The sequence below is a fragment of the Acyrthosiphon pisum genome, chromosome A1, assembly GCF_005508785.2.
Source record: "Acyrthosiphon pisum isolate AL4f chromosome A1, pea_aphid_22Mar2018_4r6ur, whole genome shotgun sequence".
NCBI classification, from domain to species: domain Eukaryota; kingdom Metazoa; phylum Arthropoda; class Insecta; order Hemiptera; family Aphididae; genus Acyrthosiphon; species Acyrthosiphon pisum.
This window is the reverse complement of record NC_042494.1, coordinates 70,180,958-70,193,455: the sequence shown is the minus strand read 5'-3', so window position 1 is coordinate 70,193,455 and position 12,498 is coordinate 70,180,958. Positions and strand designations below refer to the sequence as shown.

General features: G+C 28.4%; 2 protein-coding genes across 2 annotated transcripts; both read left to right on the top strand.

Moving 5' to 3' along the window:
* Positions 1 to 223: 223 nt before the first annotated feature.
* Positions 224 to 2,555, top strand: LOC100162473 (40S ribosomal protein S21). Its single transcript, XM_001947991.5, has 4 exons — positions 224 to 392; positions 525 to 660; positions 2,354 to 2,409; positions 2,480 to 2,555. The coding sequence occupies exons 1-4, from the start codon at positions 343 to 345 to the stop codon at positions 2,487 to 2,489; spliced, it is 252 nt and encodes an 83-aa protein (XP_001948026.1). The 5' UTR covers positions 224 to 342; the 3' UTR covers positions 2,490 to 2,555.
* A 1,835-nt stretch (positions 2,556 to 4,390) lies between these two features.
* Positions 4,391 to 9,179, top strand: LOC100166439 (protein RRP5 homolog). The gene is given in 9 exon segments (XM_001950985.5): positions 4,391 to 4,408; positions 5,442 to 5,616; positions 5,781 to 5,999; positions 6,286 to 6,414; positions 6,705 to 6,806; positions 7,466 to 7,619; positions 8,713 to 8,878; positions 8,973 to 9,090; positions 9,092 to 9,179. Coding segments are annotated over 8 exon segments (1,062 nt in total). The 5' UTR covers positions 4,391 to 4,408; positions 5,442 to 5,493; the 3' UTR covers positions 9,143 to 9,179.
* The last annotated feature ends 3,319 nt before the right edge of the window (positions 9,180 to 12,498 follow it).

The following is a 12,498-nucleotide window of genomic DNA, read 5'->3' as shown; positions in this document are numbered from 1 at the left end:
AAAATTTTAGAAGAAGATTCCACGTTAGTAATTAATTCTGTTAAGAAAAAAATCTAAAAAATACATTTACACAGTTTACTTTTATAGTCATTTAAAGTTCAAATTTGGACGAAATTACATATTGTATAACGCGTTATAAGTACCTTATGGATATTGTTATATTGTGTTGGCAACACTGGTCAACTAACAAAATAGAACTCGTCCTGACTTTCAGGTTAGGTTAGTTATCACTTATTAGTGAATGCACATTGGGTTTTCTTGTCTTTTCACTTCGCCTTCTAGACCTAGAAAGGATTTCCTCGTCGGACGTGAAAATAGCCACTGTGAGAAACAGAATTCAAAATGCAAAACGACGCCGGAGAATTTGTTGACTTATACTGCCCTAGGAAATGGTGAGCGCTTGTCGGATGACGTAAAATTTGTTTGTAATCGTGACATCAGAAACGTCAAGACGTTCGAGAGCCACATGTAATTTTTCAGTGTTCGTGTTTTACTCACAAAAATGTTTGTAACTTTGTTAATAGCTCTGCCAGCAACCGTATCATCCCTGCTAAAGATCATGCTTCTATTCAGATCAATTTAGCCGAAATTGACTCGGCCACTGGTCGCATAACCGGAAATCACAAAATCTTGACCATTAGTGGAGCTATTCGTCGTATGGTTAGTATGAATAACATATTTAATATAATATGCTTTTACGTAAATACCTATTTTGAATTTATATAAAAATTGTATCTACCTATTTATTGGCACATATGTGGTAAAATTTGTTTTTGGTGCTATGGGAAATTTAAACATTTGACAGCAATTTTAATACTTAATCAGTTGATTTGAAAATATAAACTATACATACCGTGCCTTCGATAATTCAGCGCTGCTGCAACGCTTCGTCAGCAACTATAAATTGTCTTTTTTTAATTCAGCGCAAAACTACGCTGCTTGTGATAGGAAGATGACGTTTTTTAATTCATCATAATGATCACAACCTAGCGAACCAAACAGCGGTTCCAACAGGTTAGAAACATGCTGGTCAATCACAATCATATTCATCATACTTTCTTATCACATCTATCACGCTTACAGCAGTGCTGAATTAACGAAGGCACGGTTACTTATATAGACAAATGTTACTTTCCATGACTACTTATTAATAAACAAAAAATTATTAAAATTTTTCGCTTTTAGCTTTCAATCCAACTTATGTATTTTTTAACTTCATTTGTATTAAACATTTTTCGTGTATGACTCATATTATTTGCTTATGTCCATTCTATATGTTCTTTAAATTATTCAATTGATTATAATTCGGGGTCAGAAAGTTGTCATTTTTGTCAGTGTTGTGGAATATATTTTATTAAATATGTTTAGGAGCCACCGTATTACAGTATTTCTAAAAATATCATTTCTTATGTTGTTGATGTAATGAAATAAAAGATAATTTTTCATCCTTGCCGTCCAATGTACATAACAAATATACAGTAGACATGTTAAATTGCATTAGTAAAATTCGCAAACTCCCCTGTTTGGGACTCTCTTTACCAAGGCTTTGCACCTGTGTAGCCAAAACCCTTAAAAATTATCGAAACCGTAAACCCATATAACCCGATTGATTTTGATGACGTATAACCCGAAACAGAAATTAAATTCGGGTTTTAACCCATAACCCGTATAAAAAAAATAATACATTTTCAAGTGACATGAATTTGTATGTATATTTCATGGAGAATTCAGTTTTTCATAATTGGGAAAGCTGGTTACATGTGACAAGTGTGATACAACTGATAAATTGTTTTGAATTGTGTTATTTTTAAATTTTTAATATAATATTATTATTTCCGTAGTGAAAATTGTCTTGTGTATGTTTTTTTCTTTATTACTATTTAATACTTTGTTGTTAAAACATTTAATATTTAATATTATACAATTTTAAATTATATTATATTACGTGTGTCACTACTGTATTAGACATTAGTACTGAAAAGTTGATTGTACAACTTTATACTTTGCTTAATCAAATTTAACACTTTACGCACAACAAAATTGATTTATTACTCAATTTTAAATAACCCATAACCCGAATAAATAAACTGGCTAAACAAAACCCATATTCTTTAAAATGAAGAAAACCTGAAACCACAACCTCTATTTTATTTGAAGCACCCGAAACCATAACCCGTATAAATTGTTTGGATGCAAAGCCTTGCTCTTTACTGTTAAATCTGTAAAACAGACTTCAATCAGGTCTGAAGATTCTAAAGAATAATTATTTGCCGTATATTTAAAGGGGCATACCTAATTCAGCAATAAACAAAGTTTTTATCTCATACTAATTCATAGATTTACTTTTTTTTAGGGAGAGTCAGATGACTGCATAACGAGGTTAGCAAAAGAACACGGGATTGTAGCTAAGTAAGTAAATACTGTTGAGCCTATTTGAATAAAAACTAATTATGAATTGTCTGGTTTTTTTTTTTTTCAGGAATTTCTAGGGTAACTTAAGTTATAAATTTATTCTATTTGAAAATGTGAATAATAAAAAAAAAAATACATAACTATTTAGTGTTTTTATTTAATGTAATACTGAAAAGTGTGCAATGAATTAATAATGACTCTTTTATTTATTTTATTTAAGCGTGTAATAATTTATAAATTAATTCACTCTGTTCATTTAGGTTACATCAAAGAATAAGATTGAAACTTTGAAACTTGATTTACGAAGATTATTAATATGTTGTATTAAATAATGCCATAGGAGTTAATCTTAGGTATTATACACCACTGTATACTCTGTTCAAGTTAAAAAATGTGGTCGATAGCCGATTTATGCGCAGAAATGCGGTACTACCCGGCAGGTATACAGATAATTCACTTGGTGGGAGTCACAAACATATGTTGCTGCCGACTATGTTTCACAACTATTATACATGTATTAAAAGTCAAAAACAGATAAAATGTATAATAATGAATCATAAATACTGAATTGATATTTATTACAGGGTTTTCATTTTTATGTGCAGGTTTTACACACTTATTGTTCGATATTATAATATTTTTTTTCTTCAAATTCTATAATAATTTTAAATTCTGAGCGGAGCGATAAATGTATTGATTTTACAATGATGTGTTGTGTTATCACCGTTTGGGGCAGTCAAACTGCCACCATTTTTTTCAACAGTATCTTGTTCGATAAGAAAGTGAATCTGGTTGGACTCAGGCTTTCTTGTGACTCACTTTTTTCACTTTTTCTCACTATTTTACAATCAACTCAACTTTTTTTACTATATCCTAAATGTCCTCACTTTTCTCACTATTTTTCTGTATAACGTTACGTAGTAGAAAAATTATAACCCCCTACGTCATATCTTGTGAGAGGTGCTATAGTCATAGTGAATAATGAATACCAATAAAAATCTCATTATAATATAATGACATAATGTAGATAATATAAACTTGGTAATAAAATCTATTATTATTATATAGGTTATAACCAGGGCTCGTAACTTCATGTACTAAAAATTGTCAAAATATACGTTTATATGCCCTAACATTTTTAAATTATGCACTCAAAATATGCATTACGTAAAAAAATCATGAGCAAATTTTTAAATAATAAGTATAAATCAATACATTTTAAAGTATTTTATTCTTTTTAATTTTTATATCAGTCAAAATTGATAAAATAAAAAATAAATGTAATACTTTTGAAGTTCAAATAGCTTTGTTATCTTTAAACATCTTAATTAGGCAGTAAATTTTGTCTACACCCATAATATGAATAATGTGTACCGTACCTCACACGAAAACTCTAAAACGGGAGATTGAACAGACAAACTCATACGAGTAAACTTATCGGTGACTGGCGAGTGCAAGAAAACTATATTGTACCAATGTACAAAATTATAAAAGCAGGTTGGTGAGAGCTGTATGCGTACACGCGTACATGTTGCATTCGACGACAAACTTTGTACGGTGGAGGATGTGGAGGATGGTAGTGGTAGCGATTACATTGTTTCCGCGGTACTACGTAAAACGCATAAAATCTAAGTAAGTCCTACTAGGTACTCACACATGAGATAGTATGGTTGCCCATCGAATCTAGAAAAGTGTCTACCACGATTATGAAGAACAGGTTAAGCATCGCGCTCTGTATCAGTGGTCAGAACTAGTTACGCTTCACATAGTTCAGAAAACAGCGCCGAGCGCTGCTAGTCGGACGTATTAGATTTGTATTATACTGCGATAATCCCAATAGAAAATAACGTTTTTACAGTCTTAAGAGGACGTGATACCCGCATGTGTTGTCTCCGTCTTACAAGTGTATAACATAGCAAATTGTACGAAAAGAAGAACACGTGTAGCTCCGTTAGCTTAAAAAATAGAGTAAATTGACCTCTTATAAAATCTAAAGGTAAGATTATTATCTAGACAACTTCATGAGCTTTTTATTATATTTTAATTTTTAAGCGAGTCATGAGTACTTTAAAATGTACAAACAATTTAAAAGCATTATGTATGATAATTTAGTGAATTAACTCTTACATTTTTCATATATTTTTTTGTAATAGGAAATTTAAAAATGAGAATTTAGTTAATTTAGTTAATTATATTTAATAATATTAAAGTTGTATTTGATTAAAAGAAAGTATTTAAATACATGTATACAAATAATTTAGAACATAGAAGTCATTATGCAATGAAAAAATTTGAATTTTATTCCTTAAATCATAATATATTTTAAATTTTCTATAGCTTTGGTGTACTAAAGTGTTCGTTTTTCGGCCTCTTCAGGACATATAGCGCTCCCGGTGGTGGCGACTATTTGTAGTAAAATTTTCAATAAAGTTTTCAAACAAGTGACGACACCTTATCAATACACCATGGCAACCATACCCATCGAGATGTATACTGCAGAATAGATGAAATAAATAAATAAATGAAATTTCATCTATTCTGTGGTTATACTACACTGGAGTCTGGAGCGTGCACTCCCTATGATATCACTACAACCAGGGGTACGACACTGCGTGTATTGGCAAAATCGGGTGACTGTGGCCTTGAACATGGTCTTCAGGGGGCGTGGCATATGTTATCATTTAAATAAATCATTTCAACATCATTATCACAGTCCATAGAATAATAATAATGCCCATTGGCCATTGCCTTGTATCCGTTTTTAAGATTTCGTAACAAAGAGGGATACACGTTTCCAACATTCTATTAGATTACGGATACGGTACAATTTATAGTGTCCAATACTTCATACCGTAGGGATACGTAAACCCGCACAGCTGATCGAGTGTCTATTCTATATTGTTCTGTGGTAATATATTACTCTATGATATGACGTAGAGAAGATATTATTTTCTTTACATCGCCGCCATAGTTAAACGCTTATCACTATCACCTATCTATGACTGCATATCAAATATCAATAATTACAGACTGAAGTCTGAACACGTTTTTCAAAAATCAACGAATTACTTGTATGTAGAAATGAGTAAAAAAAGTATGCACAACAAGAGACCAATTTTATCAAACGAGGGATTTGGATTTGAATGGGATGTCACTCCTAATTATTTCAATAAAAATAATAGTGAATCGGAGGATTCTGACAAAGTAAGACACAACAAATTAGAATTTTTTAATTTATAAATAGAAATTAGAAATAATCATTAATACATTTTCTTTCTGTAAGGATCGGAGTCCTAAATTTTTCATAAACGCATATAATTTTATTCACTCTGTAATATTCTTACAACATGTATTATATTCAATTTTAGGATGAGGACAATGAACCGAATAAGAAAAAAATGCGAAAGTTAAATAAGACTCAACAGCGTGAAGAACAAAAACAAGAAGAACTAAGACTTAGAAAAGTTGAAGAAGAATTAACTCAAATTGAAACAAATCCACAAAATGCTGATCACTTTGACCGATTAGTGTTGTCTAATCCCAACAGCTCGTTTATTTGGATTAAATACATGGCTTGCCATTTACAAGTAATAATTAATTTCATTTTAAAATAGGTAACTAAAACTTTTAATTTATTCCATGGAGCTATACTTTTGACTTTTAACCATACTAAATGTTATTTTACAATGTTTAAACATCAAACATTACTTATTATTTATTAGTTATTGAATGTATCATTGTAGCCTATAACTTATGATTTACACTTGTACAATTATTATAAAACCTCATTGCAATTTTTCTTAGGTAAGTCCCCGCTGTGAAAATTGTGTAAATGTGCATTGTGATTAAACAGATTATTATTTTAATTTATAGGCTACAGAAGTAGAAAAAGCAAGGGCAACAGCAAAAAGAGCATTGTCTATTATTGACACTAGAGAAGAGCAAGAAAAGCTAAATATTTGGACTGCACTTTTAAATTTAGAAAATTTATATGGCACAAAGGTAAAAAGATTAAAAAATTGGTTTATTTTAAAAATTGAATTACTTTTAACTAAGTTGTCTGAATTTGTTACTAAAATTCAGTATTATAATATTTATAACTGCTACATATTGGAGAGAAAATTGGGTACACATATCTTCATTCGTAGATATTTGAAATGTTGATAATATGGTCCTCACTTAACCTCTGCGCTTTCAAAATAAATGTTATAATAATTCATTAATTTATTTTCTTTATATATTATCATATTAATAGTTAAAGACAAAATAAAATAATATCTATTATATTTTAGGAATCATTTAAACAAACAATGGATGAGGCATTGCGTTCAAATGATGAATATCAGATTTATATAAAAATATTGGATATATTTGCAGAATCTAATAAATTAAAAGTACAGTTTGTCAATAATTAATAACAATTCTTCTTGGTACTTCTTGTTATTGCCTAGCCACTGTGCCATGTAAAAAAAAATGCTCCGACACATGGTCAGTCTATTGTACTATAATATGTTTTATATACCACTACAGAACTATAAGTAAATAATAATAATGAATTGTTTACAGTTAATAGTTGCATAGTTAATTATTTTTTAATATCTCACAATTACATGTAAGCAAATTAAACAGTATTATAAAGATTCTCGAATGTCTGAAATTTTGTTTTGTTTTAACAATATATTTTTGTTATACAAATTTAATGCCAGTATTGAATATTGCAGGAAATAAGCTAAATAACTCATTGAAATTAATTTTTTACAATATTCTATAATAAGATATACATACCTACAATATAACCACAAGTCGGCTACATACTAAAGTCATTAAAATATAATAAAATAGAATTTCAAATAATATAAGTAGTATTTAACCTTTTCCACAAATAGATCACATACTGACTTAAAAGTAAGATATAGAAATACAAAGAAATATCGAAATTTTAGATAAGGTAAAGTCTGGTGGCGATAAATTGTATACAGCTCAGAGGCAAGGCAATAACAAACTAATACTTAACTCTATAATAAACTATATTGAATGATTTTGTTTCATTTAGGAACTAGAAGAATTAATTACAAAAATAAATAGAAAGTTTCGTGATTCTCTTGATGCTTATCTACATTGTGCTACTGTGTACTTCAAACTAAATAAACCTGGCAAAGCAAGATTTATTTTACAAAAAGCATTATCAAATCTTCCAACCAAATCACGTATGTTTATAATATAATAAATAGCAATATAGTAAAATTCTTAAATCACAAAATACTATAATAAATAAAAACAAAAAACACTTACAAAATATGATTTAGTGGTTAAGGAACAGTGGTGAACTTGAAGTTTTGTCTAAGGCTAGTATAGTATTTCACCTACCCCGCAGCACCAATAGCCTGATAAAGACTTTCATTAACATATTATGAGGATGTGATATCCGAATGTGTTGCCTCTATCTTACAAGTGCGTAACATAGCAAATTATACGCATTGCAGAACACATGTAACTCCGTTAATTTAAAAATTAAAGTGAAATGACTATTATAAAATTACCAAAGGTAATATTATTATCTAATATAATAATAGTTATAAGTATTTTAAAGCTGTAAATTGTTTGTCAATCTTTAAATACTCATAACTAGCTTTAAAATTAAAATATAATAAAAAGCCCATGAACCCATCTAATCTTTAGATTTTATAAGAGGTCAATTCACTCTAATTTTTAAACTAACAAAGCTACACGTGTTCTGCTGAGCGTAAAATTTGCTATATTACGCACTTGTAAGACGGAGAATACACAAGCATGCAGCAGGTTCTCTTAATTGTAACTACTACTACCTGTTGTAGTTATTACTAAAATACTATAGTTAATACTAAATTATCACTTATTGGTTATTTTAACCATCCAACACCATTTAAGAAACTCAGAGACCTCTTGATTACCTTCTTCACCACGCCTGTAAGGAAGTTCAGTTCTCAAATAGAAATGAGATAATATTAAAATGTTTACATGGTTTAAGTCGTTACAAAACTTATTTTCTACTTTTTGAATGACAACATAAAATTTTAATTTCATATTCCAATGCAGAATACTTCTCTTAGTATTTCGATAGATACATACAAATTAAATTTAAGACGATTTGTTTTTCAATTGCTCTCAAAAAAAAAAACTTGTCTTCAAATCCTAATCCTATTTATAAATAAAATGCGAATATTAAAAATAAACAAAAATTGCCTACAATATTGATATCGTTGTGCAATACAATATCAATATATTAATTCAATTTTATTATATTTTTTTTCTTTTTAAAAGATGTCACTATGATAAGTCGGTTTGCTTTGGTGGAAAATAGTGATGGATCACCAGAAGAAGCACAAACACTTTTTGAACATGTCCTAACATCCTATCCTTCACGTATTGATGTATGGAGTTTATATGTAGATATGTTGATAAAATCTAACAGAATAGATTTGGCAAGGTAAGAACACTTTAATTCCAACCAAGATATTATACCTCAAATGTTCATCATAGTTTGTTTTATAATAATATAAAATTAATTTTTATAATTTTAGACATGCTTTGGAAAGAGCAACAATACAAAAATTAGCACCAAAAAAGATGAAAAGTTTGTTTAATAAGTGGATGATGTTGGAAGGAAAGTATGGGACTTCTGAATCTGTAGATAAGGTTTAAGGAATGCATGAATAATTATGTTGATTTAATTTTAAAAAACAAAAAATAATCTTGAATAGTTAATAATAAAAACAATAATATTTTAAGAATTAATTATTGTAATTGTTCTTATTATAAATATCTAGAACCTATAATAATCTTATGAATCTATTGTTTTTCTTACTATGTGTATGTAGGTTTCTCATTCTCATTGCAATGCAATTGATAACCATTATACCTATTTAAAAAAAAATTAATTATCTTATCTCACAGACTCTTTAATACTTGGGTTATAACTTTTTGAGTTTTATTTAACTTTACAAAAATATTTACTAAATTATTTACTAAATTTTTCTTAATATGTATTCATACAAATGAACAACATGAAATAAATATTAAAAAAAAAGTACAATTCATAACTTTTATAACTGTCCACATTGTCATATAACAAAAGGTATTTTTGGTTTGTTGTTGGGACCAGTACTCAGTAGGAACATTTTCAATTATTCTCAATACCAACAACCCATTAATAACATAGCCAAATACCATATGTTTCCATCCAAAAAGTTGCAGTTTACACAAATAATAAAAAACTGACACCCGTTGTTATCTATACCACTGTTTTCCTATTGTGGAGAATATAAAAAATAATCTATACATTTTATATAAAATTATAATGTACACTTACCATTGATAAAAGTCTATGTGAATCATGATTAAGTTTAAAATTTTCATTTGAAAATGTATCTGCTCCGTATATACTTATAACCCCAGTTCCATCATCCTAAATAATAAAGAATTGTTATACAATATATTGATTTATGCAAATGAAGTATTTATTATTTAAAAATTGCAACTTACATTTACAAAATCACCACCGGCTCTACCCCAGATTGCAGTTTACCTGCAATTATGGGATACTTGTCATATGCGCTCTACTATGCAATTTATATCTTTATTATTGTGGTAATAAACTTTATCTCCTTTCCTGCATCACAATACTTTAGTCCACACTTCACACATGATTTTATATTTTCACGTGACGTTCAAAATGATTGCAAAAGAATTTTACAAAATTAGACAAAACTGAAAACGAAGAATCAGTTACTATTTTTTTAATAGCGAAAAATGTTTTAGTAAATGTAGAAAATATACTGTGCAATAAATGAAGTATTACATAAAAAAGATCGCGGGAAAGAAAGGAAATTGTTGAGGTGTAAAAGGAAAGGGTGTCAAACTACTCAAAGTATAAGGTAAGAAACGTAGGTGTTATTTAATATTTCAGATTTAATATCAATTACCTATATATTTAGAAAGAACAATAGTTTTTGGACGTACATTGACAAAAATGGTCATAACAATAGTGTTTTCAACATCGGTGCACAACTTGAACTGGTTTATTATTGGTGTCAAAATATAAAACAATACATCAACACAATTTATGACTAACCGGTAGATCAGATCACACAGTCTGTGACTAGAACTTGTGTCGTGATGTACCTGTCAGAATGTTTGAAAATCGTACTAAATTTGGAGGACTCGGAATAGTGATCCAAGTTGACGAATGCTTATTAAGAGGGTCGAGGAAAATCTTAACGTCGACAACGACTTTGACTCGTAAAATGTTAATCTTCTGGAAAACGGATCAAGAAACTATGGAAGACGGCTTGATAGACCGGGGAATTGTAAGTTCCTACATGAGAGTAACAGGTAGACAATTACATACGTTAATTCCTACATATGTGTAGGAATTATATGTTACACAAAAAAAAAGGCACACGTGTAAGTTTTTACACGACGGAAGAAAGGTACTTATGTTAGTTCCTACACGACGGAAGACAGGTACATGTGTAAGTTCCTACACTATGAATATTATAAGTTATCAATCTACGTCTATAAAATACTGTCATACATTTTAACCCTTTATTCTATATAATTTATAATTTATAAGCTATCTATCTAATTTAATTTAATAATTTTAAAAATAATAATTATAATATAATAATAATTCATAATTGTAAAAAAAATATAAGTAATGCATTATTGCATTCTACATAATTTTAAGAACATAATAGAGTGGAGTAAGTGATGAAATAATTGAAAAATGAATGATGAAATAATGAATGAAAATTTTATAAATCAAAAAATAAAAGAATATTCAACTAAACAAATCAATCAATATAAGTTAAAGCTATAAGCTTCAGAAATAAACCTCATAAAATATAATATATTTTTTTTTATTGTTTTATTATATTAAAATTATAAAATTGATAATATTTATTAGATAAATTATTATATATTATATAGAATGCATTACTTATATTTTTTTTTTTACAATAAATGATGAATTATTATTATTTTTAAAATTATTAAATTGATAATATTTATTAGGTAAATTATTAAATATTATAAAGAATTATATAGAATATAGAATAAAGGGTTAAAATGTATGACAGTATTATAATATGAATATATGATATAACTTATATTAGATTGATAACTTAGAATATTATACTCAGTGTAGGAACTTACACGTGTACCTTTTTTACCGTGTAGGAACTTACACATGTACCTGCTTTTTACTGTGTAGGAACTTCATAGGCGCAAATAGCGTTTGAGATTTGAGGGGGCTAATAGGGCCTTACTTTGATAATATTGAATAAGCTTAAAACAAAATGTAGGAAATGTTTGGGAGGGCTATAGACATTTTTTTGGGGGGAGGCTTAGCCCCTAAAGCCCTACCCCATTTGTGCCTATGAGGAACTTACACATGTACTTGCTTTTTACTGTGTAGGAACTTACATATGTACGATGTACTTTATTCTATCGTGTATAGGAACTAACATTCGCCCAGCTGGTCAGGGTATAATGCGGGTCTTTCGGAAAGGTATGAATAAAAGTGACGCATTTCTGAGGTATATGGCACAAGTATTTTAATATTTATTTATTTAATTTTAATTTTTTTTTATATTCAATTTTATATTTATAATTATTAATGGTACAAATAACGAGATGACGACAAAAAGTCCGAAAATACAAAATTGTCTATTATATTTATTTTATTTTTTTTATATTTTATTACTTATTATTTCTTATGCCTAACAAAAATATAACAGAAATCCACTGTAGTTTTTGGTAGGTACCCGCGGCAGTTTGTCTACAGTTTATCTACCATACTACAATAAGTATATAATCGATTTCATGAGGGACGTGAATTATAAATTAAATTTGTCACTTAATATAAAAATTAAACATTATATAATCTAGTCTATAATAATAATATTTTTAAAAAAAGTTATACATTTTAAAAAATCTAACAATAATTATAATAATAATAATAATAATAATAGTACAATAATAATATTTTTATAAAATATACCTATAAACTAATTGACAGCGCTTAGAGAGAGAAACCAGTGTACGAGG